The sequence below is a fragment of the Naegleria lovaniensis genome (genome assembly GCF_003324165.1).
Source record: "Naegleria lovaniensis strain ATCC 30569 chromosome Unknown tig014, whole genome shotgun sequence".
NCBI lineage: Eukaryota > Heterolobosea > Eutetramitea > Acrasida > Naegleriidae > Naegleria > Naegleria lovaniensis.
This window is the reverse complement of record NW_025407835.1, coordinates 96,899-124,172: the sequence shown is the minus strand read 5'-3', so window position 1 is coordinate 124,172 and position 27,274 is coordinate 96,899. Positions and strand designations below refer to the sequence as shown.

Here is a 27,274-nt window from a genome sequence, read left to right as displayed (position 1 = left end):
TTATTTTTCGCGTCTGAACTCGTTACAAAAAAAATGATTTCACGTCCTCTCCGAGTTCAGCAACAAGAGGCTCAAGCCGACTTGGTTGAAATGCCCTTTGAATACTCACATTGGGATTTTATTAAATCCACACTCACTCCGTTGGTGAATGGAACTCCATCCAAGAAACAAGTACTTTTAGCGATCGGAGCAATTCTTTCAGAGCGCAAGAATGATCTTTCGGGAGCCACGACGACAAGCCTGGATCAATTTTCAGAAAATTCAAGCTCTGTATTGTGTCTATCGCATGCTTTGGATTTATTTGAAGAGCAATATTATCCTGATGATTACAATTCGGAGAAGAGTTTTATTCGGACAGTCATTCCATTTGTTGCAAATCTTGTATTGGACACGGAAAAATATGTTCCTTCAAAATCGTTAAAGTACTTGAAGATGGGAATGATGGATACTGTGGAAGTGTCAAAAGTTGGAGCTGCTTGTCTATTGGCTAATTCTTTCTTTTGTACTTGGAAAAGAATTTCAAATGACGCTCTTTGGGAAGTTTTTCCTTCGATTAATTATGATGAAATGTTTTGTGAACATCCAAATTATAGGTGAGTATGCGACTTGTTGTGGCAATACCTTTGAACCTTTTGGATTCCTTAATTAATTATGATTTTATATTTGAATGCACTGGCGAAATATATGCAATCCATTTTCAATGAATGGACTGGTGGAATGATTGCAAAAACAAAATAGACCACAACTTGCCAAATGTCTCATGTTGTTGAATTATTTCGCCAGAATTCATGAAAGTTTTGCCCTCATCTGCCAAAATCCAAATCTAAAGATTAAATTTTCGAGAGTGTGTCTCAGTGTGAACGATATACCTGATTTTGCAAACAGCTCTCTACCATTGACAGAAATAGAAGTACATAGTGAAGGATCCATCTCTGATTCTAAAGATGCTCTTCAAATGGACTTTGCGAACAAATACATTGGAGGCGCGTCAATTTCTTTTGGATGTGGTACGTATGATGATGTTGAGTTTGATGTTGTGTTTTTACCCCAATCCAATGAATCTATTTAAAATTGGGAAATTTTTACCTATATCAATAGTTCAAGAAGAGATTGAATTTTCCTTGTGTCCAGAAATGAATGTGGCACGTTTGATATGCCAAGTCATGCAAGACAATGAATCCATTCTCATTACTGGAGCTGAACAATTTTCATCTCACAAGGGATATGCATTTACACTCGATTATGGAGGAAATTACATGGACACGAATAAGGACTCGAATGGAAATAGTCTTAAAGAAACTAGTGCCATCGACGCACTTGTTTTCAATCGTATCACTGCACATTCTCAATGGCAAAAATCCAATATCGATCGTGAAATTATTAAGGCATATGCTGGTTTTTGCCACTCCAGTAGGCAAAAGATTTCAACAGGTAATTGGGTATGTAAAAAGCTGGTTATTTGACCATGAACTGAAATTAATAACTTAATGTACTTATTTGTATACTTGTGTGATACCTGTGTGACATTGTGTAGGGTAAGTTTTTTTCGATAACAACAACCACCAATAACTTGATTCTTATGATTCACCATTAATAATTAGGGTGTGGAGCTTTCTTGGGAGATAAAGAATTGAAAAGCCTCATTCAAACCGTTGCAGCCGCACAAGCAAGAAAAGATCTCATTTACTACACATTTAAAACGCAAGCACTCGATGATCATTTGGCAAATTTGGTCAATTCCATGAGAAAGAAGGGAGTGACAGTTGGTCAATTGTATCAAGCCCTCTGTTCTATCATTTCAACAGCAAGCTCCTCTTCCAACTCCCTTCCAGAAACATTCAAGGCGGTGAAAGGTATTTTGCGTCTCTAACCATGTGACAGTACTATAATCATTTGTGAGATACATGTCGAATATTGTGAAGGTGTGAATTGTAATGATAGAAATTTTTGTGTATTTACATGATGTGTTACAAATTAAGCTATTTGGCATCCACTCGGTTTCTTGAGCTTTCCTGTGAGAATCATATTGTCTCTTGCCTTCTCTGCCAACGCCACAAAACTCGTCTTGACATTTTCTCCAGTTTTTGCTGAGGTTTCTTGATACATGAGTTGATGGATATGTGCCAAACGTTGTGCATCTTCTTTGGATATTACTCGGGCTTGTTCTGTCGAGAGTGTATCAATTTTGTTTGCGACAAGCATGATTGGTACTTCTTTTCCACGAACTTTCCAAATCATATCGAGAAATAATGTTACTTCTTCAAAGGATCGTTTGTCCAAAACACTATACACAATCATGAATCCTTCACTTGTTTCAATAATTTCTTCCAGTACTGATCGAGGTTGATTCGGGAGGATCCATCGAAAAACATGTTGATTTGGCAAGAGATTGAATTACAGTTGTTAACAAGTGATTCCAAAACACACCACTTCTAAGGCAACACCAACACTTACATCCTCGTAGTTCAGGCTCACCTGCTGTGTCTTGAATTTCCAAACAATATTCCCGTTTATCATTAAGCCTTACATTTTTACGATGAACATCTTGAATAGTTGGATCATAATCATGCTCCTCAAATATACCATGATGATATTGAACAGCCTTATCGGAGTGATCAGTCATGAAAACAAAGTACGGTCCATTATTCAGGTGAATCCACCTCTCTACGAACCCCTCGAAAAACACTTACCAAACAACTCTTCCCAACAGCACCCGATCCTAACAAACACAATCCAATAGAGGGTAACTTTTTCATCTTTGTCATGAAATTAATAATGATCGTCCCTGATGATCGTTGCCGGATTCAATTCACCCTTATTCAAAGTGTTGTGATATTTTTTTTAAGGCTCCGCTTTGATGGCTCTGGAAAATTTCATAAATTTCACTTTATTCAAAAAGTACACTTGTTACAATAAATAATCGGAAATAATTTTCATACGTTGTGCATCTCGATAACAATGGAAGGCAATGAGACGTGCTAACGTAAGAGATCCGCCCTTATTATTACAAATATCCAATTCTTCAATGTTCTTGTTATTTCTGAGAATGGGCCTCAATTTGTCATCGGATAGTTTACAATTTCGAATCGTTAAAAATCGAATATTTGAATTTTCACTTAATTGTTCCATAAAACGAGAATCGAATAGAGAGGGACATGAGTGAATTTCCAATCTCACCAGTGTCTTGTTCTTTTTAAAAAGTTCACCTTCTTGCTCGCTAAATATGGTTTGAGTTTTTGGTGAGGATACTTTCGAAATAACTTGACCTTGACTCGAGGTTGTTGTTTTTCGAAATGTCACATTCTGTAATGAGAGAACTTTCACATGAGAATGCAAGAGAATTTCCTCCAAGAATTTGCTTCCCTCAAAAAGACAATCATTTAAATATAAAGTCTCAATAGAGGAGTGTGAAAATAGTTCTGCCAGATGGCCATCCAGTAAGGTATGAGTCATGAGAAGTGTTTTCAATGAGGATTGACACGAATAATTTTGCAAGAGTTGTGAAATTTCATGATCCTTCAAACCATCACAGAGACAGGTATGCAATTGGTAAGACTTCTTTCGATCGAGTTGCAATTTCTGTAAAACCATTTCACGACGTTCTTGTTTGAGTTCTTGTTCTTGTCGTTTCATTTCTTGTTCATCTTCGGTGAGTACGAGTCGAATTTCAGAAATTTCTCGATTCGATTTGAAAGGATACATTTTAAAATATTGAGTCATTCGAATCGATTCATGTGAAAGAACTTGTGTAGATCGAGACGTTTCAGAATGTAGACCACTCTCTATATCTGCATCGTCAACAATTTTGTCAATTTTTAAAGTCTCCAATCCCACAAAAGTATTCAACAAATCAATAAAGAAAATTCTCCTTCCACTCATTAATGCATCTCGAGAATCTTCTTCATCGACCGTGTCAAGAAAATAATTTCTATATTCTTCAATCATTCCTTCTCGAAATCGACTACATGTCGGTAACTTTAAAGATTTCAATAAACATCCATTTGAAAGTAAGAATTGATTCCTACTCGAATCGAGTAATTTTTCTAAAACATGATCCATCACGGAACGTTGTAAATACTTGTTGGTAAAGTGTAATTTCAGTCTTAATTTGGGAGAATATCTTCTTGTTGATTCAATTTCTTTATGGAGGAATAATGAATTCAAATCATAATGTTCACAACTTGCTTTCCACATCATGTCATGCCACATTTGAAATGCCATATCTGAATCTTCATCAAATTGTATCAACACATCTTCAAACGGAATGGCTGTGTGAAAAATTAATGTGTGAAAACATGACAAGACTCGTGGAAAGAAAATCATGGAATAATTCATGTCCGAAGACGACGAGAGAATGGAGGTGGTTGAACTACTCAACAAGATTGGATGCTTCCAAAATGTCAAATTGGCGTTGAAAATTAGAGAAGGAAAAACAAGAAAGGCAGAATTGTTCCATTCCGAATCGTCATCCTTCTCCACATGTGGAAGATGACATGATTTAAATCTTCCGAAATAATTGTTGATTCGGAGGAGAGATTTCATTTCAATCTCGAGTGTTTGTGTGAATAATTCATCATGATGAAATGTTTCATCCTCGGTATTCCTTGGACAAGATGAGCAGCATGTCGACATGGTTCGATCCAACCATTGCATCATTTCTTTCGAGAGAAAATCATTTGGAAAAACGAGAGAAACAAAGGACAAGATGTGTCGAATAATTTCCGAAGGTAAATGTGAATATATGAATGTTTCTTCTTCTTCTTCTTGTTTAGATGAGATGTTTTCTTCGAAAGGATGAGTGCCTAGTGTTGTCGCATGATGATGATGAGAAGAAACTTGCAAGCCATGCATGTTGTCGAGTATTTTTTTAATCTCTGTGTAGTGCTTTGAAACGAGATCAACATGGAGATTGGAGGTAAGGATGGAAATTGAAACTTGATCTTTTTCTGGTTTACAATTTTGATTTTCGAAATCATTGTTTTCTCACGTGTCATGTATTGTACACACAAGAATTCATATCTAGGGCGTGGATTAAGGGATTTAAATACACAAGGCAGGAAAAAGGTTAATGATGGTTATGTTTCGAAACAATGTAGGTCTTGAAACGTTTTCTAAAGCACACAATAAATCGTCCAAATTGATTGGTTTGATTCAACGTATCGATGAGGTCATCACTCGGTACCGATGGAGCACATTCTTGCACTGAATAAATACCGTCAGTCACGCTCAAAACAAAGTAACACTGTTCGAGGCCAAGTCGTTCCATACCTTGAATTTTGAACGAAACAATCAAACTAGGAACACCATTGCGTTCACATCTCTCAAAGAATATTCCAAGATTTTCGCTAAAGTACGAATTTTGTAACCTCATGGCCAACAATTCACTGTGTTCGTCATAGAGTTTTTTGAGGTTTCTATTCTTCTCTTGCTGTTGTTCGGCTGCTTGTTTGTATCGTTCCAATTCTGCTAATCGATTTTTCAAAATCTCAGGTAATTCTTCATTGTATTGAGTTCGTTCTTCCAACTGTTGTTCCAATTGTCCCACAATTTCATAATTTTGTTTCAAATTCTCTTCCACGACTTGTCTCTTTTCATTGGCCTTCTCAATTTTACCTCGCAAGTTTTGAATCGTATTTTGACAATTTTGAAACATTTGCGTTTGTGCACTCACGGCCTTTTGAAAACCATTCATCTTGTTATTGGACCATGCCCGTAAATTTTGTTCAAAGTTTTCCATATCCATGAAGAGTCGATTACACTTTTCCATGGCTTGTTTGATGATTTCATTGGCATCAAATTCTTGTTGTTGATTGGTTCCGAAGGGTTGCATGTTGTTGAAGGCTTGTTGGAGCGATGCTGTACCATCTTGAGAGTGGTGGTTTTGATTATTGGCGGTCATCATGAGTGTCGACATTTTTTTATGTTTATTATTTGAAACAAGTAACGGTTGATTTTGGCGGCAAAAGTTGTTTGTCAATAAATTGTTGATTTATAATATGTCAAGATAAATCAACAAGGCTGATGTAACAACCTTGCTGGTTCACCGAATTGAATCAAATTTTGGTTCTTCCACCAAAATGTTGCAACACAAACGAAACACTGTCATTACACATTTGGAAGAGAGGATTAATAGATCTCAGTAAATTCTTACAGTCACCTAACACGGACAAGCTACCACTTGGATTATGTTGAGCAATGGTCAAGCCAAACAATGCATAACATGTATGATAGAAATCAGGATGCTTGATAGGCTTGTCACGCAATCCACCAGTCTCCTGTTGACAGCACAATAAAAGGTATTCTTGAAGCGCCGTTTGATTAAATAGCCATTCAGTGTCATCGAGTTCAATGTATGGCGTCTTTTCATCGAGTTCTTCGATTTGGCAAGAGGCGTCCTCCAAAGTGCCAGAATGGTGGCTGCAACATGTCTTGTGTTCCTTAATGTCAAAATTCTGCAGACTAAAACTCTTTGGTGTATATTTCAATCGAGTCTCTTGATCCAATTCTGGAGGAATCCACTGCAAATAATCGAGAACACATTGATCATGTTCGGTTCGATCTTTTGGATCTTTCAGTGAAATAAATGCAGCCTCAATCAACGGGAAGCATGCTCCGACCCAAAAGGAATAACATGCATCCACAAGCTTATTGGTTCTTCCCTGAAAACCTCCTTCGTAGGACATTTGTCTTCGACATAACCAATGAAAGAGAGCATCAAGGTCAAGAAGGTGAGCTTTTTTCATGAGCATCATTGAAGCCAATCCACAATAGGTATAACCTCCATGTGCCTCTGATCCTGGAAAGGCACAAATTCCACCTTCATAGGTTTGACAATTGATTAAATATTCATCGACTCCTTCCATTAATTTGTCGTCCAAAATATTTAACACTGTGGCAACAATGAGTGCACAAAAACAGCCTCTTGTGTCAACCTCTCCATCCACATGCATTCTGAATCCTTTTGAAACAGGATCCTTTAACGAATACAAGAATGAATACATTTTTTCTCGATCAATTCGATTCAAGCCATCGGTTGCTTTGAGAGCACACAAAGCAATCGTTCCGGAAAAGGTTGGTGCCACATGAGACAATTGCTTGGGTCCACCTCCAAAGCCACCATGTTCCAAATCTTGGCATTTACCAGCCAAAAACTCGCTGAAATCAGAAACAAGTGTTGTATCTTGCTTTTTGACTAAATCCAATTGAGAAGGATATAATACATTGTCCTCTCCTAAATTCGGAATCATACTAAGTGCATTACAACACCAAAAACAAAACCATGGACGTGAGGCATCCAAAGAATCATACGCGGATGGCAATGTTCGGAGACCCTTCTTACAAAACTTGCTATGTTCATCCACAAATAATAATAACGAATCAAAAAACAATTGTTGATTTTGAATGTAGGGATTATAAAATTTGTGCATGGTCCTTTCGGTACTGGCTTGATCTCGGGAGGTTTCCGTGTCGAGTTGATCATCCTTTTGCAATGGTCGCACGGAATGAAATTCATAGAGAGTCTTATTTTCAGACATTTTTTAAATGATATGAGTATTATTGAATTATAATTATTAGTGATGAATACCATTTAAAAATTAATAATTGTCCGTGTTGTTGAACGAATTATTTCTCACATCAAAATTAAGATGTCACATGATGGTAAAACTCAAAAGAATATTTTTCAAAATGGATTTCAATTAATTATTCGTTCATGTATGATTCAGCTTCTTTTGTGTATTGTCAATAATGTACAGCAATTATCCACTGAATAAACCTAACACATGGACATGAACCAGATAGTTCTTTCCTTCTCGTATACGAGAAGGTTGAACCAGGTGTTATTTTTAGTCTTACTAAGGTTCATTCATGTGGTTAACTTTTCTTTAAAAACCATTCACTCTCATCCTAATGCACATCAACAACAAGAAGAAAAAAACATGCAATTATTCGTCAAGACACTCACTGGTAAAACCATCACATTAGAAGTCGAGTCCAACGACTCGATTGAAAATGTCAAGAGCAAAATCACAGATACGGAAGGCATTCCTGCGGATCTACAACGATTAATCTACGCAGGAAAACAATTAGAAGACGGAAGAACTCTCTCAGACTACAGTATTCAAAAACATTCTTCTCTTCATTTGGATCTTCGGTTGAGAGGTGGTATGCAGTTATTTGTCAAAACCTTGACAGGAAAGACAATCACATTGGAAGTCGAGTCTAATGACTCGATTGAGAACGTCAAGTCCAAGATTTGTGATAAGGAAGGCATTCCAGCAGATCAACAACGATTAATCTACGCAGGAAAACAACTGGAAGATGGAAGAACCGTTTCTGATTATAACTTGCAAAAAGATTCAACCATTCATCTCGTGTTGAGATTACGTGGAGGAGCATGAGGAGTATAATTGTGAATTTTTGGACTTGTACAATCGTATATGAACAATTCGTGATCTGATCCACAACTTGTAAATAACGAAATAAATTTTACTCTTTTAATTAAGGAAAAAAATAGGCTCATCAACGACCAATGAATCATCTTGAACCGCCTGCTCGCGGTAGGGTGATGAAAAAATTAATAAAGAAAATGAATACCCGCGGATTTCTTTGAGAGATCACGTGTTGCATCACGATACGGACGGCATCCATGTTCAACAAAGGGTCTCCATTGAATACTCAACAAGCCTCTCCACAAGAAAAAAACGTTGAAAAATGCTCAAGAAAAGCTGGCACCTTGTAACGATTTTTGTTTCTTCCTATGTTTCTACTCTGTGGTACTATTCGGAAAAAAACGTAGAATCTCCACTCTATTCCAAGGTTGTCATGCCTCTTATTCATAAATTGGATGCTGAAAATGCTCAAAATTTGATGAAATTCATGTTGAAATGGGGACTTGGTCCGAAAGCAAAACCAGATTTATATGATGGATCAAATCCCAATGCTCCTGATCTTGTTTCCTCTCAGTTAAATTTACTGACACAAGTATTGGGCTATCCTTTTGATAGTCCGATTGGGTTAGCTGCTGGATTTGATCGGGACGCTGAATGTATGGAAGCAGTGGAACAGTTAGGATTTGGATTTATGGAAGTTGGGAGTGTGTTTCCATTACCTCAACGAGCTCACTATTCAAAAACGTTTAGAACGCACTCTCAAGGAAACAACTCGAACCGGCCAGTATTTGATACTTTAATTCAAACACACAGTGGAAGAGGGAATAGCAAAGGAATGGACTACATTCATGATCAATTACACGCATATCGAGAAAAACGAAACAAGTATTCCAATGGTTATTTTAGGGTGGGTGTGAATTTGGGTGGAACGAATGTAGGCACCTCTCCATCATCATCCATGCAAAGTGTTGACGATTATGTGAATGGAATTAAGAAACTATCGAAATATGCCGATTATATGGTCATTCATGTGAACTCTCCTATGGACCAGTGGTATCAAGATGAAAATTCTATGGAGGAATTATTGGAAAAAGCTTCTGCAGAGATTCGTCAACAGTCCTTGTCATGCTCACGACAAATTCCACTCCTCGTGAAAATTACTCCTGACTTGACCCTGAATCAACAACAAGAGTTAGCCACTCTTGTATTAAAACACAAAATTGATGGAATTATAGTTTCTAATACGACAAGAATAGAGAGGTCTTTTGTTTCACAAGCACATTTACCAGAATCTGTTTTAAATCCAGATTTGAATATGATAGAAGTGAGTGGAAGGCCTCTCTTTTCCAAATCAACAACAGTTCTTAAAAACATGTATAAACTAACCGATGGGAAAGTCACCTTGATTGGTGTGGGTGGGGTTTGGGATGGCCATGATGCATTACAAAAGATTGAAGCAGGAGCTTCATTGGTACAAGTATATACTTCTTTTACTGCTCAAGGTCCAGCAGTGATAGGAAGAATTAAGAGAGAGCTCTCGCAACTACTTAAAGAGAGAGGTTATAAGAATGTTTCGGAGGCTGTTGGAGCAAAGGCCAAGCTCTCTGAGTTGGACGAATAAATGATTCCTAATAACCACTTGGAATCTGTAAACTCAAGGTTAAGTCTAAAAGATTCTACAATAATTTCGTTTAATCAATATTATCTTCAAAGCGTTTTTAATCTAAGAGTTAAAAAGCAAACCGTCTTGTTAAATTGGTTGTGACTTGAAAATCACTTCGATGCAGCAGTTGATGATCTTGTTCAAGTTAAAACATCTTGGAGAATTGCTCGTACTTTTCAAGATCTTCTGGAGTGAGTGTTGGTTTGATGGTGCTTAATGAAAACTCAAAATCTTGCATGGTGACAAGTGGAGGAAGCAGCTTTTCCGAATCAATATCGTACAATGAAATTTGCAGCGCCAGATCATCTTGTTCATGAGTAGGTTCCAAAAGATCTTCACAGTATTGGGAGGTAATAGGTGAAAATCCATTCACTTTTCGAAAGTGAGTAGCTTGTTGACACTTTCTAATTGGTTCAAGTAACGCTTGACGAATCAGTACAGAAATATCTGACCCTGAATAACCTTCAGTTTTTGAGGCAATCACATCGATATGTTCCTCTGAAAGGCTATTTGGAGTTTTGCCGATATGCTTTACAATAATCTCTTTTCTTGCTTTTTTGTCAGGGAGCGGTACATAGATTCGTTTCTCGAATCGTCTTCGAATAGCGATATCAATCTCCCATGGTAAGTTAGTTGCACCAACGACAGTGACACCGTTTTTCGATGAGACACCTTGCATTTGAACCAAGAATTCTGTTTTGATTCTTCGTGAGGTTTCACTTTCATTGTCGTTTCGTACTGAACATAAACTGTCGACTTCGTCAATGAAAATTACAGATGGTTTTCTTTTTGATGCATAATCGAACAATTGTTTGATTTTTCTTTCACTTTGTCCAACCCATTTCGAGAGAATGTCAGCACTAGAAACGCTGAAAAAGGTTGCGAGTGATTCTTTGGCCAAGGTCGACGCAAGCATTGTCTTTCCTGAACGATATGGTTCATTTGAAATGTCACGTGATTCAATTAAGACATTCGTTCATGCTCTTATTAAACAATGACTTACCTGTTCCAGGCGGACCATACAATAAAACGGCTCTCCACGGCCTTCTCTCTCCAGAGAACAATTGAGGAAATCGTTGAGGTAGAATGGTTGCCTCTCTCAAACATTGCAGAACATGTTCCAAACCCACAACTTTTTCCCATTCACATTCCTCATGGGCTTGATTTCCGTTATTAATGATAAATGATTCAATCTCTGAATTTTCACTGGCTGATTCCTTTCTTTTCTTTGAGCAACGTTCAAAATCTCCAATTAGCGACTTTTCATCATGGCTTATTGTTCGAGAAACATCCAACGAGTAGGAGGAAGAGCCATCCGTATCCTCATCTTGATCCTCGTCATGATTCTCTATTTCTTGAATGGTTTCTGTGCTTGATCTTTTCTTACCATGATGACCTGTAGACTTTTTTCTTCCAGTACTATCATGTTCAAGAGCGGACATGTTTTCTTCGGTTGATGCCTCCTGGTTCACCACTCCCCTCAACTGAGCGATTTTGCATTCATACGTAGTATTCAACATTTCGTACAGGGTCTTTAAATTCTCATTCTCTTCAAAACTTAGGGCACAACGAATAGCATTTGAGGCTTTCATGTAATACTCTTCAACCGACGAGGAAGAAGCCATGATTGTTCCTTGATCATCCGAAACTCTACTCCTCTCCAACGCCAAGGCTTTCTCTCCAAAAAACAATGCTTCCCTTAAATACCTTTGAGTAAGGTTGTTGCTTGGGCGATATTCTTGTGTGCTCATGGTTTAGGCCGAGGTCATCAATTTTTTTTTCATTTGTAAGAAATTAATTTGTAAACTTCTCTTTTTACAATACAAATTAATTTCTTACAAATGAAAGAGAAGTTGTTGCCAAGTCCATGTGCTCAAAGTTGCTCTCCAAAACTTCAGCTGCTCGTATAGGCCACCAAAAGATTGTTACTACTCTACTGAAACAAGAAACTACAATCAAACAATAGTAGGTACTTGTGGAGATGCATGTTTTGGAGTATTGGTTGTGTTTGTACAGGCTACACCTCTATGTTCAAGGAGAAATCGTTTGTCGAAGGTGCTTGCCGAAATTTTCGGCGGGAAAACAAAACTCGCCTACATTTTCAGCGAGAACTTTTCTCGCGGTGACAGTAAATGTCATGATGAGTCTTAAGGCTTGAGTTTGGTTGAATCATCGTCATGGCTTGAAGAGCATTCATCATCCATGGTAGTGATGGTTGGAGAATGAGCAAGAATGGCAGACATTTCTATGGTCTTCAATGGTTCTACTCTCTTTTCATAATACACGACTGTAAGCTCTTGTCCTGATTCAAGATCCTCCCCATGGTCATGCTTGTAAGCAATCAATTCTTGTTGTTCATCATCATGGTTCTCACGATCGTGACTCACAACGGCTTCCTCTTCTTCCTCCAATGGATAGGCATCTTCCTTAGGTGCATTCAATTCCTTCTTTAAAAACATGGAGCCAATAATCATGACCACATGACACAACGTTATGAGAATAAATACAAATCTAAAATCGAAAGGAAAGAAGAAGGAATGACTTGCTGTGAAGGCGAATACACTCGAGGACACTACGGGACCCATCATTCGAGCAAATGCTACAAAACTCTGTACAATTCCATTGAGTAAACCACGAGAAGAAGTATGAACGGAATTATTAATCAAAATCAATAAGGAGGTGAAGATGAGATTCAGAGAGAAGGTTCTCAATAGTGTGATCACAATAGAAAAGGTCCACATGAGAATGTCAGGAGAAATGGCAGTTGTATGTTGAGATTTCCATTTCGAAATCCAGGAGAGTTCTGGAAAGAGAATGACTGTAGGCAGGATGAGCATATTTCCTAATCGAAAACACCAAACACTGCCCAGCTTTTTGGCAATGATTGGAGTGATAAAGAGTTGGCCTACCAAAATACCGACTCCATTCACAGCTCCTTGAATTCCAATTTCAAAATTGGTCCATCCAAGACCTCCATTTCTATTTTGAGTGTATCATTGAATTATATGAATGGAATATGTATTATCAATGTTGGAACAATACAGGTATTTTAGTCAAGTGATGTTTTTTCATTAGAATATTGAATAAGGAAATTCAATGAATATGGTGTTACTACTTACTCTGGAGGTAGTAATGAAAAGAGTGGACTCACCTCATCAAACGCTGAAGAGGCGAATCCAATCATGAGATTCAAAGCAGAAGTGAATAATGGTAAATAGGTCTGAAATATTTCACTCTTGAATAATTTTCTAATTCTGAGCTTAAGGGAAAGTGAAGGATGGGATGCATGATGCAAATGTTGATGTTTCTTGGAGGTGGTTTGAGTATTAATGGAAAGTGTGGTGGTGCTACATGTTCGAGGAGAGCACGTCGTTGTGGGATGTTCATGGGACATGACTTGGCGAGCATCTAATTGGATCGTTTCCAACTCGTGACGAGACCTATGGTTAGGGTCGTGTCTGTACTTTTCATCAAATATTAGATCCGACAGAGTAGATGAAGTGGCAGTGGAAGAAGTGGTGGTTGGGCTTGTTTCGCTCGGAGAAGGACTCTTGGGGGAGGCATTGTGTACATCTGCTCGGTGGTTTGCCCTCTCCTCACTGTTACTGGTGTGATTGACTCCCTGATCCTCAGATCGTGCTGTTATGGTCGATTGACTCTTTAAATGTTGGTCCTTGCAAGTAAATCTTGGATTAGTCTCCTCCAATTTAAAGTAAGCAATTAAAAAACCAATGAATGAGCAAGTGGCAACAAACAAATTCGGTAAAAAGTAAGGGAAAAGGTTGAGAAAATTCTGAACGAATTGTGGAGTCATGCTCATCATGTTAGGATATTGAATGTTGGGTCGTGCCAATAAACCAATCAATGGACCCAGTATTGATCCGATGGCAAATGAAATACCAACGAACGAGAAGGCTCTTGCTTGATTGGTTTTATCAGTAATCTCTCCAAGATATGTTTTGATGGTTCCAATATTACCATTCACCAGTCCAAAGACAATCCGAACTGTGATGGCCATCGGGAAGTTGATGCTATTGCGTTAACGTCATGATCGTTCAGCATCATTGTTATTGAGAATTCATTTTTTCAAGTGGTCAGACGAATTCTCACCCGGAAATTTTCAAGTGAGAAATCATGAGTGAGAAATGGCAAAAACATAGAAGAAAAAAAAACCATGTGGTTTGTTCGTTCAGAAATTCCATCAGCCAACAACATCAGCAACACAATAACCAGGTGATGATTGTTCAGAGGTAATGATGAGGTAACATACCGAATATATATCAAACACTAACAACAACAACAATAGCGATGAACTTACCTCAAACCGAATAACAAACTCGTAATACATGAACATAACGTTCCCATCAATATCACCTTCCTTCTGCCCAACACACGATCGGATAACCAACCGAGGGCAATACTTGAAAGAAGAGAAGCAGCCGAATAACTTGAAGCAATCAATCCAGCATAGTAACCGTATTCAGTCTTGTTCTCGGTAATACCAAAATCTTGCACCATGAAAGGAACATAACTGACGACCGTGGAAAAGGCAAAAACATCACATATGAAAATAATGAAAATCACAATGAGTTTCAATGTTGGAAGAGGAGTTGTTTTTGTGGATGGACTTTTGTTTGTTTGAGTGGTGTATTGTTGTTGGAGAGGAGAATAACGATCATCGTTGTCATTATTGTCTAATTCAATGCCAGGATGAGACGTGGAGTTATTATCAAAATTATTGATAGGATTATTATTATTATTATTGGTAGTCATATCAAATTCTGTGCTTGATGTTGGAGCGAGAGGATTATTATTATGAATAATATGATTATTATTATTATACACAACATTTTGCTCGGATGAATGAATGAATTGCAAAGAATGATCTTCACCATGGAGGTGTATATCAATGCATTGTGTTGTGATGGTAGTTGTTTTGTTCGAAGCTTCTTCGTTCATGATTGACGTTGTAGGTGATGACAAATTAAGAGAATGGTCAATGGTGCCTACAGCATCGTCCGAAGTTTGATTATTATTGTTAACAATAATACTCATAAATTATGTAAAGTCAATAATATTGTTGATGATTGAAGTATTATTGTTGGTCAGACCACAGAATAATTTTCAAAAATTGTGGCTTGCGAGAGACAGAGAAGATTTTAATAGACAAAACGGCTTTTTGTTTCAAAAATGGAAAACAAATGAAATGAATTTCATTTTCAATCTTGGCCGTGACGTGCCGACCAGCACTGATCCTGTGTGATTCTAATAATCCAAGTGCTTGTTTGCAAAGAGTTTAGTCACTTTAGTGGCCTCCAACCATGCAAGAACTTTCACGTTCAATCAGTTCATACAACAGTGATTCCAACTTTTCAACACTTCTTGTTCACGTTTTTATTGTTTTTAAAGATCAGTTTGCGCAACAATAAGAATTCTCACATTTCAAATAAAAATGCTCAAGGATGCTCAACGTGAAACAGGCCTTGTTCCTCCCTTCATGGATCCACGATCGTGGAAGCAGAACAGCTCGAAGCATTGGAGAAGTTATTGCCATTCATTCCGATTGTGATCATACAAATCTTTGATGATGCTTCTAACGTGAGTTTGAAAGTATTTTGTGCTCAGTGTTTTATGGAATTCAACGACCCCTAAACTATAATGGAACAGCAGGGGATCGGATTTTCATTGGAGGGGTATTGGGATACGTAGAAGAGTCAAGCGGATTGAATTGCCACAAAATACTTCTTCCTCCAACCATGATGGATTCATGGTCGACCTCTGTCTCATCTTTGCCAAGAGAAATCGGTGGTGAAATTACATATATTGCACCAGAATTCGAAAACCAAGCCCGTCCTTGAAAAATTGGAATGAACTAAACCTTTCATCACTGGGTTACGATTCTTGGATTCGTTTATCCCGTTAATGAAAGGAGGTAACGTGTACTCTCAGGAAATGCTAGAGGTCATGCACTGGGCTTAATTATTAACTCACTTTAACAGCATTCCAATTCAGATGTGAATATGTTTGTTGGAAATATGGAGGAGTGGCCAGAACCATCACCGCCCTTCTACGACTACTACAAATCTGAGAAAAAAATTCATGCACAAAACCTGCTTCATTCAAAGTATAATTCACTCGAGCCTTGTGTGAGTTGGACATCATCATATTCCCACTATATTGAACATGTCAATTCTTTCTGTGACGAAATATTTCGCTTGGATCCTTCATTTTCTAGAATACATTCCATGGCATTGAATGATATTTTAAAGAAGGAACCAGTTTTAGATTTGATAAGATTAGATGCTTTGGCATGGATTCGCTTTCAAAGAAGGAAAGGATGATTTTGAAAATTTCAGAACTACTGCGGCTAGATGTTTTACAACAAAATAGGTATACGTCCTACGATGAATCTTGTCCATTCTCATGTTGAGAAATGTTATCAAATTTTATGAACTATCTCAACAATTTCTTGATCGACACAGTGAAATACCATGGAATGAATTCAAGTTAGCAATTGGAGACGTTTTGGACCAAATGGTCCGTCAAACTTTTATTGATCCTAAGTATGGAGAACGAATCGTCGTAAAGGAATTAATGATATTTACAAGAATGTGCAACAACTCTTCTCCAATCTTGAAGATCAATATGATTTAGAAAACTAACATTCACTGAACGACAATTTATTTGGACATGCTTCTTGAGACTCTCACTCTCATATTCCCTGGTTTGAAAAGTAATAGTTCACATTCTCATCAATTTCCGTTCGAAAAAACCACCGATAACACACGATGATGTTTTTTCCAACTTTCTGTATCCAAAGCGCTTGCAATATTCTCACCAAAGATTTCAGTATGTTTCAAGAAATCAGATTATTAATATTATTCGGACAATTTTCAGGAATTCGTTTTCGAAATCAAACATTTCATGATCCCAAAGTTCATTAAGGGTACTAAACCTTAAACCAATTCAATTATTGCAAACATGTGCATCTAGTAGACGCAGTGGATGGAGTCAACACTCGAGAAGGAAAAACGTTCATATTCCTTTCAAAATGCATCGTTATTTACAAATTTCAAGTATTTTCGAAGAGCATCTTGTCGGGTCCGACGACCATTTTTGTATCAAGATCACAAAAAAAGGTGAAATAGAATGTTCACTCACGGATTTGAATCTGTGGACATTGTACTGTTATAATGAATCGACAACGAGTTATCGTGTTCATCAATCTCTCTTCGTTACATTTTCACTTTCAAAAAAATGCCCAAAAGTCTCGAGAAAACTGTCACTCGTCAAACACAAGGAGGATCCTCCTCAGGTTCATCCACACCAACATCACCCTCTTCGGGTGTCTCGAGAACCAACCACCATGAAAAGCACTATCCCTTTGCATGTGTCTCTTGTCGTAAGCACCATAAAAAGGTATGTTACTAACCATCATTACCACAAAGAGCGTGACACATTCCATCAAGTGCGACAAACTTCTTCCCATTTGTTCCCGATGTAAATTAAAAGGATGGAAATGTCAATATGAAATGATTGAACGAAAAAAGGATCATCCTGCTACGAAAAAGAAGAAGGAAATCAATAACGTTCCTAATAACAATCATCCTATCAATAACAACAATACGAACAACCTGCATGAAATGACGAATCATCATCTCAAGAATGGAATGCCTTCGACTAATCTTCCATTGAATTCAAATTTGATTAACATTTCTGAACAAACAATGTTGCATTCATTCTCGGAGGATCCAATGATAACTCCGAGGTCAAATTCGGAACCAGTTCATTCATTGACCTTTCAAGAGGAAAATTCTCTCCATGATTCCAATTCTCTCATCTTCTCTCATGCTACCAATCGAAAAACTCTCGAAGTCTATATCAATGTCATTTGGATGGGAATTTTTCCAATCAAAGATCCATGGATTGTGTTTGAAAAATTATTACAAATGAAACCTCATGAGCTCGCCATTCGAAAAGACATTCTCGTGTACTTGTTATCGATTCAATGTGTGTGTGAACAAGCATTTGCATTTCCAGAATTGGCTGAGAGAAGTGTGAAAAAATTGAAAAGTGTCATGATGCACATTTATGATGATTTTCAAAATCCATTTGTGAATTTAGCCAATGAGAACTTGGCACTCTATCATGCCTGTGAAGGTAATCGTGCAGCATCGAGAGGATATTTGGCATTGGCTGAAAATTTTGCATGTTCTCATTCCTCGAAACATGTTTCGAAACAATTGGCTGTGACAACTCCAACCACGACACCAGGAGTCTTTTTATCAACCTCAACGACATTGGTGGATTTTCCAAAACATGGCATTCAAATTTACATGTCTCCACTCAAAATGAGATTGATTTCAATTGAGTTAATGTGTTGTGACTCCTTTCCAATTCCAGACATTCCTACCATGGCAAAATTATATCCTTTAATTACTGAAATGAGTGTTTTTGAGAATGAAGGAATTCAATTTTTACAACATTTAAACAATCGAATTGATGAGAGATTTAAAGGACTGCACTTGTTGGGAATGTTAGTGTCGACCAATGTGAAACCCATCTTGACTGATTTTTGCTCCAAATTATTTGATTTACAACGAGCTGTATTTGCCACTGCTGTTCAAATGCTATGTCAAATGATTGATGTGGGATTGAATGAAACATCGATCATTTCTGAAAAATTGGAAGCTTATCAATCCATTGAATATTATGCAGTGAAAATGAGCAAAATATTAGAAAATCCTCAATCGATTTTTTTAAATCCTTACATGTCATCGTTTATTATCATTGCTGCAAAGGTGAATTTGGAAATTTGTAAAATGATTGAACGAGGAGAGAGACAAAATTTACAACCCATTCCTCAACCCACTCTCAGAAATTTGGAACATTTTTCTCAAGATGCAAGCATGACGAATGAAATGGAAATTCCATCTGGAGTCTTGATTGATTATTATGCTCTCTTGACACAAGATTTTAACAAATTGAAAGATTTATCCAAACGTTGTCGATATTTGAATCCTTATTTGGTGGAATTTGAACAATTTTTAAACAATCATCGTTCTATTACGACTTGTCCACAACATGTACATTCGACAATGTCACAACAACAACAACAACAACAACACTCGACAATGTCACAACATCAACATTCCAAGATTGACCCGCCTCAAGGATATCAAGAATCACAATTTTTAAAAATTCAAAGAATGGAGCGATTTTTTACAGAAATGAAGAGCTTTTTATTGAGAATTAATGAACGACTCGATGATACCATGAAGGAACATCATTTTGGTCATGCAGGAGGGACATTGGTGAATGCACAACTGGTCACTGGACAAGAACAGCAAGAACAACAAGAGCAACAACAAACATCTTCACACAATGAGGAAATTGATTTAGTACAAGCACATCGAGCATTTGAGGATTTTTGTTATTATTTTGGATTGAAGTAATTTTTTGACAGCTGGCATGTGGACATGATACTGTTTCATTAAGGCATTGACATTACTGTAGGTTCACACGCGCCGTTTCGATACTCTCACTTTCATTCCATATGGTTTGAAGGTAATATCCGGAATGGCCAACACTGGGTTCACATTCTCATCATTCAACAATTCAAATTCATAGTTCTGAATGAGTCGTGTCAAGACCATCAACATTTCAAACAATGCAAATTTGTAACCAATGCATTTTCTCAAACCCATTGAAAATGGAATCATGGAATAATCGGAATGTCTCTTATTTAATTCATCCACATTTAAAAATCGATCTGGATGAAATGTATTGTGTAAATGTGGCCAAACTTGTTCATTCTTATTCGCTTGAGTAATGAGTGAGTGAATGATTGTTCCTTTTGGGATTTCAAATTTTCCGAGAAGTGTGTGAGGATGGATACAAATTTTGGAGATGGAACCGACGGGAGGGTGACAACGTAAGGTTTCATGAATGATGGCATTGCAATAGATGAATGAATCGTAGAGTTGGAATGAGGGTTGTAATTGACCATTGTTGAGAATTTGATCGACTTCTTGTTGAGCTCGTTTTTGAATTTCTGGACGTTTGGCCAATTCGTAAATGATCCATTGTAGGGTGTTGGAACTTGTTTCCGTGCCTGTTTTATAGGTTGAAATTGGGATCATCATAGGATATTAAGGGAATGATATTGTTGAAAATAATTTGAAATGTCAAATGTCAAATTGACAAGAATTGTCAAACCTACCTGCAACAAAGAATAATAACCCATTCGATTTGACATGATCCATGGTCAACTCATTATTTTCCATGTTCGCCTTGACCATTAAGCTCAACAAGTCCTGTTGTGAAATTTCTTCTCCTCTTTCAATTCGTGTTCTTCTCTCTTCAATACATTCGTCCAAAACTTTTGAACAACATTCAATACCTTGTTGTGCTCCTGAGAAATGAAGAGCTACCTTCTCGAGTAATGGAAACCATCCGAGAAACATTCGAATGGGAAAGGCAATGGTAAAGATTTTTTCAATGGCTTGTTTTAATTGTCGACCTGTGGCGATGAGATCTGGATTTGATTGTTCAGAATCTGGAAAGACACAGAAAGAAGTGCCAAACACACCTGACGTTGGGTTTGATTCCAGTCAATGGTTTTAAAATGTCAAAAGTCAAGAAATGGCAATTTTGAAGAACTTACTTTTCGCTAAAACATCCAAAGTGACATTGGTAAAATCTTGATAAGGTTCCAACATCATGGTTCCATTCTCACTCTTACTCATACACACATCCCACTTGTTCCTTGTCAATTGGTCCACTGTTTTCACAGCCACTCGACACATGAATTCCAAATTCCCACTCGTAAAGGCAGCTGACAGCACACGATGATGTTTTTTCCAACGAGCTGTATCTGGAGCAGATACTAAACTTTCACCGAAAATTTCAGTCACTTTCAATCGAGGATCCTTATTCAAGACATGTAATTGTTTGGAATGTACTTGTTTCAACATTTCTCGATCCGAGACAATGACGACATTACCAAATAAAGTTGAAATTCGAAGAGTTTTTGTTTCCTTGTCTCCATGTGCTTCAATGACTTTGCAAAGATCGTATTGATTTCCAATGTAAATGTAAGGAGAAAGAAATGGAATTCGAAAGGGACCAAAGGGTAATAATTGCCATACACCAGGAATGTGTTGTACTTTTTGATAATTTTGATAAACCAAATAAAAACCGAATGTGAACAGTGTGAGGAGTGAGAAAATTGTTGCAGAAGTGAATGAAATAAGGAGTGATGAAAAGAATTCGAACATGTTGATGAGGTTTAGTTGTTTTTGTGTGTTTTAAAAAGTGATTCAAAATCAAGGAGAAGGGTTTGCACTTATAATTGAGTGTCCGAATTTGAAATTGGTTAATTGCTTTAAAAAGGAATATTAATTCTAGAACCTTTGAAAACCAATTTCCAGAAGTTTAATTCCACACATTGTCACAACTTATATCATGGTAAGGTTGTCTAATAAAAACGTGCACTAGTTCAGTCAAAGGGAATTTCCCAAGGCGAATGGAGCCGAAAAACTGGCAAATGACAATTTATATTTCTCATCATTCTCTCATATCCCTTTCATTGCTTTCATTTTGCATTTGACAACAAATCTCATGTTAGCCACATGTACATAAATTTGGAAGCATTCACATCGAAAATTGTGAAGAGAAAATAAGCTTTTTGAGTCATCTTCATCTCGATCATCACAACCTGAGTTCGTTGTTTAATGGCCTTTGTGGTGATGCCGAAAAGACGAGGTGTATATTACTTTCACATCAAGGAATTACTTGTAAAGGAATGTGACGTTCTTGTTGTTTTTTTGCCACAATCGTCGTTTAAATAAGTTGACAATTGATGATTTTAAATTCACAACGTGATCATCCATTACCACTCTTGGAATGTCATGTGACTTGTATTTTGAGAGCGATAAAAAAAAACTCAAAACACAATCATTCGTCTTGAACCCTTCACCACCCACAGAAACACGCCCCTGTTGCATCTACCACGAATTGAAACACGCAATCTTCACATTTGATTTTCATTTCACATCATCATCATTGACCATTCCACTATCCCAAACACCCACTTTCCAATATGACACCCAAATCATTTGTTTGGCATTTGTGTGGGTGGTTGTTCATGTTCATTATTATATTACAACACATGTTCACTCTTTGTATACAAACACCAAACAGAATTTTGTCAAGTTACACCACCTTCAACAACACTGGTGAAATTAAAGAGATTCGTCAAAAAATTGTTGGTAATTATGTATACTTTGCTGGTATTTTCAGGGTGTCCATCAATCTCTCTCCGACTATTTCATTATATCATCCGAAAGAATTCAATGATGAATGTAATTTATTTATTGCCAAGATGGAACTGTTTTCAAATGCAATTATTTGGTACCAATCGGAGGCGTTACAAACATGTGGTACCCTTTTTAATTCAATGGAAACCTCATTGGAACTCAATCATGGAGACTGCGATTACGTGGCTCTTTCATTCAACTCTGGTTGGCCATGTTGTGACTTTATTGTCACAGGTGGACCAGGTTACATACTCTATAATGCAACGAACGGAATGAGATTACGAGCAGAACAATTAGTCATCTATCATGGAGCAATAACATCCTTGGCATTTGATACCTCTGGTTTCTATGTTGGAGGATATGTTATTGGAACGAATAACTTTGGTATTGAAGATTTTAAAGATCCAAATTCTGGTCAAGGCGCTCTCAATATCTTTGTTAGAATGTATTCATTGCCATCTCTTCAACCTAAATGGCTCATTCAAACCGTGGACACAAGTAGCAAAGTAGATGCCACCAAACAAGTTACTGGAATTTTCAATGTGAAAATGAATGGAATGAATATAACAGTTGTTTCAGGATCATTCTCATCCATAGATTCAACCGTGTGGAGAGATTCAGCTCGTAAGCTGGTCCAAGTGAACAAGAAAGACGTACCGTATGGTAATTATTTGCTATTTGTTCATGAAAATGGAACAATTTTATCTCATTTGTCAACCAGAGTTAGCACTTTCTTTGTTAAGAGAGAAAAATCAATTGTCCTGTGTGGTGTGAATTCAGTTGCAGAGTGTGAAGAAATAAGTTTACCATCATTGATGACCAAAAATGTTATGGTGTCCAAACAATTAAGTTATTGTAAATCCACAATTTATTCAGTTTCTGGAAATGAGAATCAAATCTTTATTGCAGCTAAATTTGATTCATGTAGAAACTTTGAGAATATTACTTTGTCACTAGATTCACATTTAAGGGACACGTTTTGGAACATTAATGTCACTGCTTCAACTCTGAATTTCATCACTGTGTCAGCCAACAATCAAAACGTATCTATATCCTATCTTTACACAGGATCTATTACAGATATTCAAGGAACTACTTATTTTTACCCAAGGAAGAATCTTTTGATGCAGTTGTATAGTGTGGACTTTTCTACTTCATGTTTTGGTTTACCTTTTAATCACTCCAATGTTTGTTCTGCCCACGGGATATGCTACTCCGCTGACTATTGTGTTTGTGATTATGGATACATTTATGATAATTGTTCTCAATTTACATGTTTTGGAAAAGTGGACAATATTGGATGTAATAATGGATCGTGTATTGGAGTGGATACATGTAAATGTGATACAGGTTTCCTTGGACCTCAATGTAATATCACAAGTTGCTTTGGAATTCTCTCTACAGATCCAAAGGTGTGTAATGGAAAGGGAAGTTGTGTAAACTTCAACACTTGTGAATGCAAGGAAGGCTTTGTCGGTGAACAATGTGTTTCATTTTCATGTAATCAAATACCATCATGGGAAACTGTGAAAGTATGCTCTGGAAGGGGGAAATGTATATCAATGGATACATGTCAATGTGACGAGCATTATTTTGGGCCTAATTGTGAACTCACTCAATGTTTTGGAATTGATTCCAATAACAATACGGTGTGTGGACGTCATGGATCATGTGTCTCTTACAATCATTGTCAATGTCCAACAAACAGAGATGGTGTGGACTGTTCTATTCCAATGTGTTATTCTGTCTCTGCTGCAAGTCCTTTGGTTTGCAATGGAAGTGGAACGTGTGTCAGTGATAATTTTTGTGAGTGTTATACTTTTAATAGCAGTTTACCAAAGTTTGTTGGTGACAAATGTGAACTCCCTGTTTGCTTTGGACACACTGGAAATCAATCATGTTCAGGAAATGGAGTTTGTGTTGGTCCAGATGAATGTTTATGTAATATTGGGTTTTCAGGAAATGTTTGCAATGTCGACGATAGTCTACTGTTCAAAATATTAGTTCCTATTGGAGCTGTGATTGCATTTCTTGTTTGTTTTCTATTTGCAAGTCTGACCTGTTATCTCTACAAAATCAGATATTGGAATAAGAGAACCAAAACGGAGAAGGAAATGGAACAAAAACTATTGGAAATTGAATTGGAATTAGAAAATGAAAGAAGTCAAAACGTATCCTATTTGATACCAATTGAAGAATTAGAATTGATTGAAAAAATAGGTTCTGGTGGTTTTGGTCATGTGTACAAAGCTCGTTGGAAACAAGTGACAGTTGCTGTGAAATGTGTGGACTCTAACAGTTCTATTGAAGAATCAGTTGACAATCAGAATGAAGATGATACTTTTGAAAAAGAAGTTCTCTTACTCAATAGTTTGAAACATCCCAATGTGATTCAGTTCTTTGGAGTTTGCATGACTGAACGTAAAAAATTGATGGTTATGGAATATCTTGGTGGTGGGTCTCTTGATAAATTAGTGTATGAATTGAAAATCAAGAAAAGAAGAATTCGATTACGTGACAAGTTACAAATTTTATTTGGAGTGACTAATGGACTCAGTTATTTACATAATTTGAAACCCAAGCGAATTATCCACAGAGATTTGAAGAGTGCAAATATTTTACTTGAAGAAAATATGCAACCAAAAGTGTGTGATTTTGGATTGTCAAAATTGATTGGAAATAACAATTCGACTGCAATGACAACAAATTTGGGAAGTATATTTTATATGGCTGTAAGTATTTCGTATTCTACACACAATTCCAATTATTATAATATACATTTGTAGCCTGTAAGTTCATTAATAATCTTTCTCTCATTCTCTTTCTATTAATTATTTAATTAAGGAATTGATTGGAGTTTCAGACATTTCAATCACTCACAAAATAGATGTTTATAGTTTTGGTATTATTATGTATGAACTATTTTTTGAGGATAATCCTTTCCTTAATCATAATTCTCAAAAAATTCATAAATTCTCACAGCCTGATATTACTGATCTCAATAGTTTCAGTATTCCTCTAAAGGTTTCAACTGGATTCAGACCTAAAATTCCATTTTCGAACAGAGAAGAACAAACTTTATGGATTCAAGAATACATGAAAGAAGATGAAAGATCTCTTGGAATGAGTGATTTACTTTGGGTGGTGGATCGATATATTGAATTGATGAAATTGTGTTGGGATCAGAATCCTAATGTAAGACCTTCCTTTGATGATGTTGCAATTCAATTAGCAAATATCATATCGAGATGTAATGTGTAATTATTCCAAACGACTCACCTGAAATGTCATGACAATTTCAACGCAGTGGCACAGTTGGGATCAGAATCTGTGCTCTCATTTTAAAAAGAAAGAGTCAAATTCAAACCAAAGCAATTAGATTTTGTAGCAACTTTATTCATTATTAAAGAACATGCTTAGTTTTGATAGAACCGATCGAACTCCTCATCGTGGTCTCAAGATATGTTTTCTTTTTGGTTACATGTTCCAGAAGTGACAGTTGTATGTTAAATTGTTTGTCTTCAATGATGAGGGGCAGAAGAAACCTCCCATCCCAACACACAGCTAAATCATCGGATGGAATGAGTGCTAAAATACTACTAAATTTCAACAACGTCAGCCTTGTAGAGCGTCCGGATACTTTCGTTGAGAGTATTACATCAGACAGCGCTTTTACAACCAATAACCAATATAAAGAAATAATTGTTCATGTCACAGTTGGTGTACTCCTTAGGAAGCTGGTTGTTTGTTGTTTTCGTTAAATAAGCTGTTAACCGATGTTTTGTAAACTGATTACCCAAAACTCACATACCGAACACTCCTTGGAGATTTCAATTCGGCAGTTCAAAGTTAACAATACAATTGTATATTCAACTTTTCATTTTCCATACATACACGTTAGGGCTGATTGATATTTTAATCTCCACGACGAAACAAACTTCATGATTTTCATCAAAACTTTTTACAAAAAATTCATCTCTTCGCGAAAAATGCCCAAAATACACTCCACAAAACGCACCTGTATCATCAGCAATTTTTTAAAGGAGGGTATCGGATTAAACCGCAAGAGGTTGCAACATTCGAATCGTTTCTCACAAGAAATGATTTGCGATTATAGTGCTGGTCCTGAATGCAATCTATGTAATACACACGGTAACGAATTCCGCGAATTTAAAAATGAAATTCATGATCCCATAGAAAAACGAGTGTCGGGATGATGAGACTATAATATAAAGAAAAGTAGAGAATGATTGTTGTGGAAAAATTTAGGATCAAAGTGTAATTCATGTCAAAAATTGGCAAGAAAGATGAGAAAATTCAACTCAAGAAATCCTTATTTCCGAAATGCTCTAGAAAATTACTAGCCAGCTGCAATCAAATTTTTCGCTGCATGCTTGGACGAAGAATCATCCTTTCACTCTAAAATTAATGGAACAAACATCTTCACGTGTTTGATTGGATTTTCAATGGGACTCGCAGTAGCCTCTATTTTTATTTTAACAACACGGAACTGGTTTTTCAGCCAATGAGCAGCAGTGGAAGAAAAACAAGTCTCCTCTTGCAAGAGCCGATGAGACATCCAACGGTGGAAGCCTCCTCTCGAAGAGTTCTGAGAGAAGGTATTGTATGAAAGACAAGTATCATCATCACTAAATGTAAAAGTATTGTCATTATCATCCGTCGTGGTGCTCTGGCCAGTCGAGAGACGCTACATCAAAATTAACAACGATGCAGAGAAGATTAGTATCTTCTCAAAGCGTTCAATGATGACAATATTCTTTCCTCATTTCGGATCAGCACAACCATCATCAACCAATCCGATGTGAATAGTAACCAAATTGGAAGCATATTTTAACTCTCCATTCTTGAAACTTGGTCCAAAATCCAAAAATTTCACCAAG

The 27,274-nt window shown here is 36.9% G+C and overlaps 12 protein-coding genes across 12 annotated transcripts; 5 read left to right on the top strand and 7 right to left on the bottom strand.

The window, feature by feature from the left end:
* Window positions 1-33: 33 nt before the first annotated feature.
* Window positions 34-1,870, top strand: C9374_001532 (uncharacterized protein; the record flags this gene model as incomplete). Its single annotated transcript, XM_044690850.1, has 4 exons — window positions 34-593; window positions 739-1,007; window positions 1,099-1,431; window positions 1,602-1,870. The coding sequence occupies 4 exons, from the start codon at window positions 34-36 to the stop codon at window positions 1,868-1,870; spliced, it is 1,431 nt and encodes a 476-aa protein (XP_044551192.1).
* Window positions 1,871-1,974: 104 nt separating this feature from the next.
* C9374_001531 (uncharacterized protein) lies at window positions 1,975-2,765 on the bottom strand (the record flags this gene model as incomplete). Its single annotated transcript, XM_044690849.1, has 3 exons — window positions 1,975-2,333; window positions 2,455-2,602; window positions 2,691-2,765. The coding sequence occupies 3 exons, from the start codon at window positions 2,763-2,765 to the stop codon at window positions 1,975-1,977; spliced, it is 582 nt and encodes a 193-aa protein (XP_044551191.1).
* Window positions 2,766-2,907: 142 nt separating this feature from the next.
* C9374_001530 (uncharacterized protein) lies at window positions 2,908-4,851 on the bottom strand (the record flags this gene model as incomplete). Its single annotated transcript, XM_044690848.1, has 1 exon — window positions 2,908-4,851. One exon carries the CDS (start codon window positions 4,849-4,851, stop codon window positions 2,908-2,910), a length of 1,944 nt encoding a protein of 647 aa, XP_044551190.1.
* Window positions 4,852-5,065: 214 nt separating this feature from the next.
* On the bottom strand, window positions 5,066-5,914 carry C9374_001529 (uncharacterized protein; the record flags this gene model as incomplete). Its single annotated transcript, XM_044690846.1, has 1 exon — window positions 5,066-5,914. The coding sequence occupies one exon, from the start codon at window positions 5,912-5,914 to the stop codon at window positions 5,066-5,068; it is 849 nt and encodes a 282-aa protein (XP_044551189.1).
* Window positions 5,915-6,053: 139 nt separating this feature from the next.
* C9374_001528 (uncharacterized protein) lies at window positions 6,054-7,535 on the bottom strand (the record flags this gene model as incomplete). Its single annotated transcript, XM_044690845.1, has 1 exon — window positions 6,054-7,535. One exon carries the CDS (start codon window positions 7,533-7,535, stop codon window positions 6,054-6,056), a length of 1,482 nt encoding a protein of 493 aa, XP_044551188.1.
* A 402-nt stretch (window positions 7,536-7,937) lies between these two features.
* Window positions 7,938-8,399, top strand: C9374_001527 (uncharacterized protein; the record flags this gene model as incomplete). The annotated part of the gene is made up of 1 exon (XM_044690844.1): window positions 7,938-8,399. The coding sequence occupies one exon, from the start codon at window positions 7,938-7,940 to the stop codon at window positions 8,397-8,399; it is 462 nt and encodes a 153-aa protein (XP_044551187.1).
* A 313-nt stretch (window positions 8,400-8,712) lies between these two features.
* C9374_001526 (uncharacterized protein) lies at window positions 8,713-10,011 on the top strand (the record flags this gene model as incomplete). The annotated part of the gene is made up of 1 exon (XM_044690843.1): window positions 8,713-10,011. One exon carries the CDS (start codon window positions 8,713-8,715, stop codon window positions 10,009-10,011), a length of 1,299 nt encoding a protein of 432 aa, XP_044551186.1.
* Window positions 10,012-10,198: 187 nt separating this feature from the next.
* On the bottom strand, window positions 10,199-11,678 carry C9374_001525 (uncharacterized protein; the record flags this gene model as incomplete). Its single annotated transcript, XM_044690842.1, has 2 exons — window positions 10,199-10,977; window positions 11,057-11,678. 2 exons carry the CDS (start codon window positions 11,676-11,678, stop codon window positions 10,199-10,201), a joined length of 1,401 nt encoding a protein of 466 aa, XP_044551185.1.
* Window positions 11,679-12,200: 522 nt separating this feature from the next.
* C9374_001524 (uncharacterized protein) lies at window positions 12,201-15,108 on the bottom strand (the record flags this gene model as incomplete). The annotated part of the gene is made up of 3 exons (XM_044690841.1): window positions 12,201-13,032; window positions 13,173-14,084; window positions 14,372-15,108. The coding sequence occupies 3 exons, from the start codon at window positions 15,106-15,108 to the stop codon at window positions 12,201-12,203; spliced, it is 2,481 nt and encodes an 826-aa protein (XP_044551184.1).
* A 2,202-nt stretch (window positions 15,109-17,310) lies between these two features.
* C9374_001523 (uncharacterized protein) lies at window positions 17,311-19,508 on the top strand (the record flags this gene model as incomplete). Its single annotated transcript, XM_044690840.1, has 2 exons — window positions 17,311-17,472; window positions 17,523-19,508. 2 exons carry the CDS (start codon window positions 17,311-17,313, stop codon window positions 19,506-19,508), a joined length of 2,148 nt encoding a protein of 715 aa, XP_044551183.1.
* Window positions 19,509-19,571: 63 nt separating this feature from the next.
* C9374_001522 (uncharacterized protein) lies at window positions 19,572-21,332 on the bottom strand (the record flags this gene model as incomplete). Its single annotated transcript, XM_044690839.1, has 3 exons — window positions 19,572-20,167; window positions 20,276-20,644; window positions 20,720-21,332. 3 exons carry the CDS (start codon window positions 21,330-21,332, stop codon window positions 19,572-19,574), a joined length of 1,578 nt encoding a protein of 525 aa, XP_044551182.1.
* An 893-nt stretch (window positions 21,333-22,225) lies between these two features.
* C9374_001521 (uncharacterized protein) lies at window positions 22,226-25,634 on the top strand (the record flags this gene model as incomplete). The annotated part of the gene is made up of 2 exons (XM_044690838.1): window positions 22,226-25,105; window positions 25,218-25,634. The coding sequence occupies 2 exons, from the start codon at window positions 22,226-22,228 to the stop codon at window positions 25,632-25,634; spliced, it is 3,297 nt and encodes a 1,098-aa protein (XP_044551181.1).
* Between the last annotated feature and the right edge of the window lie 1,640 nt (window positions 25,635-27,274).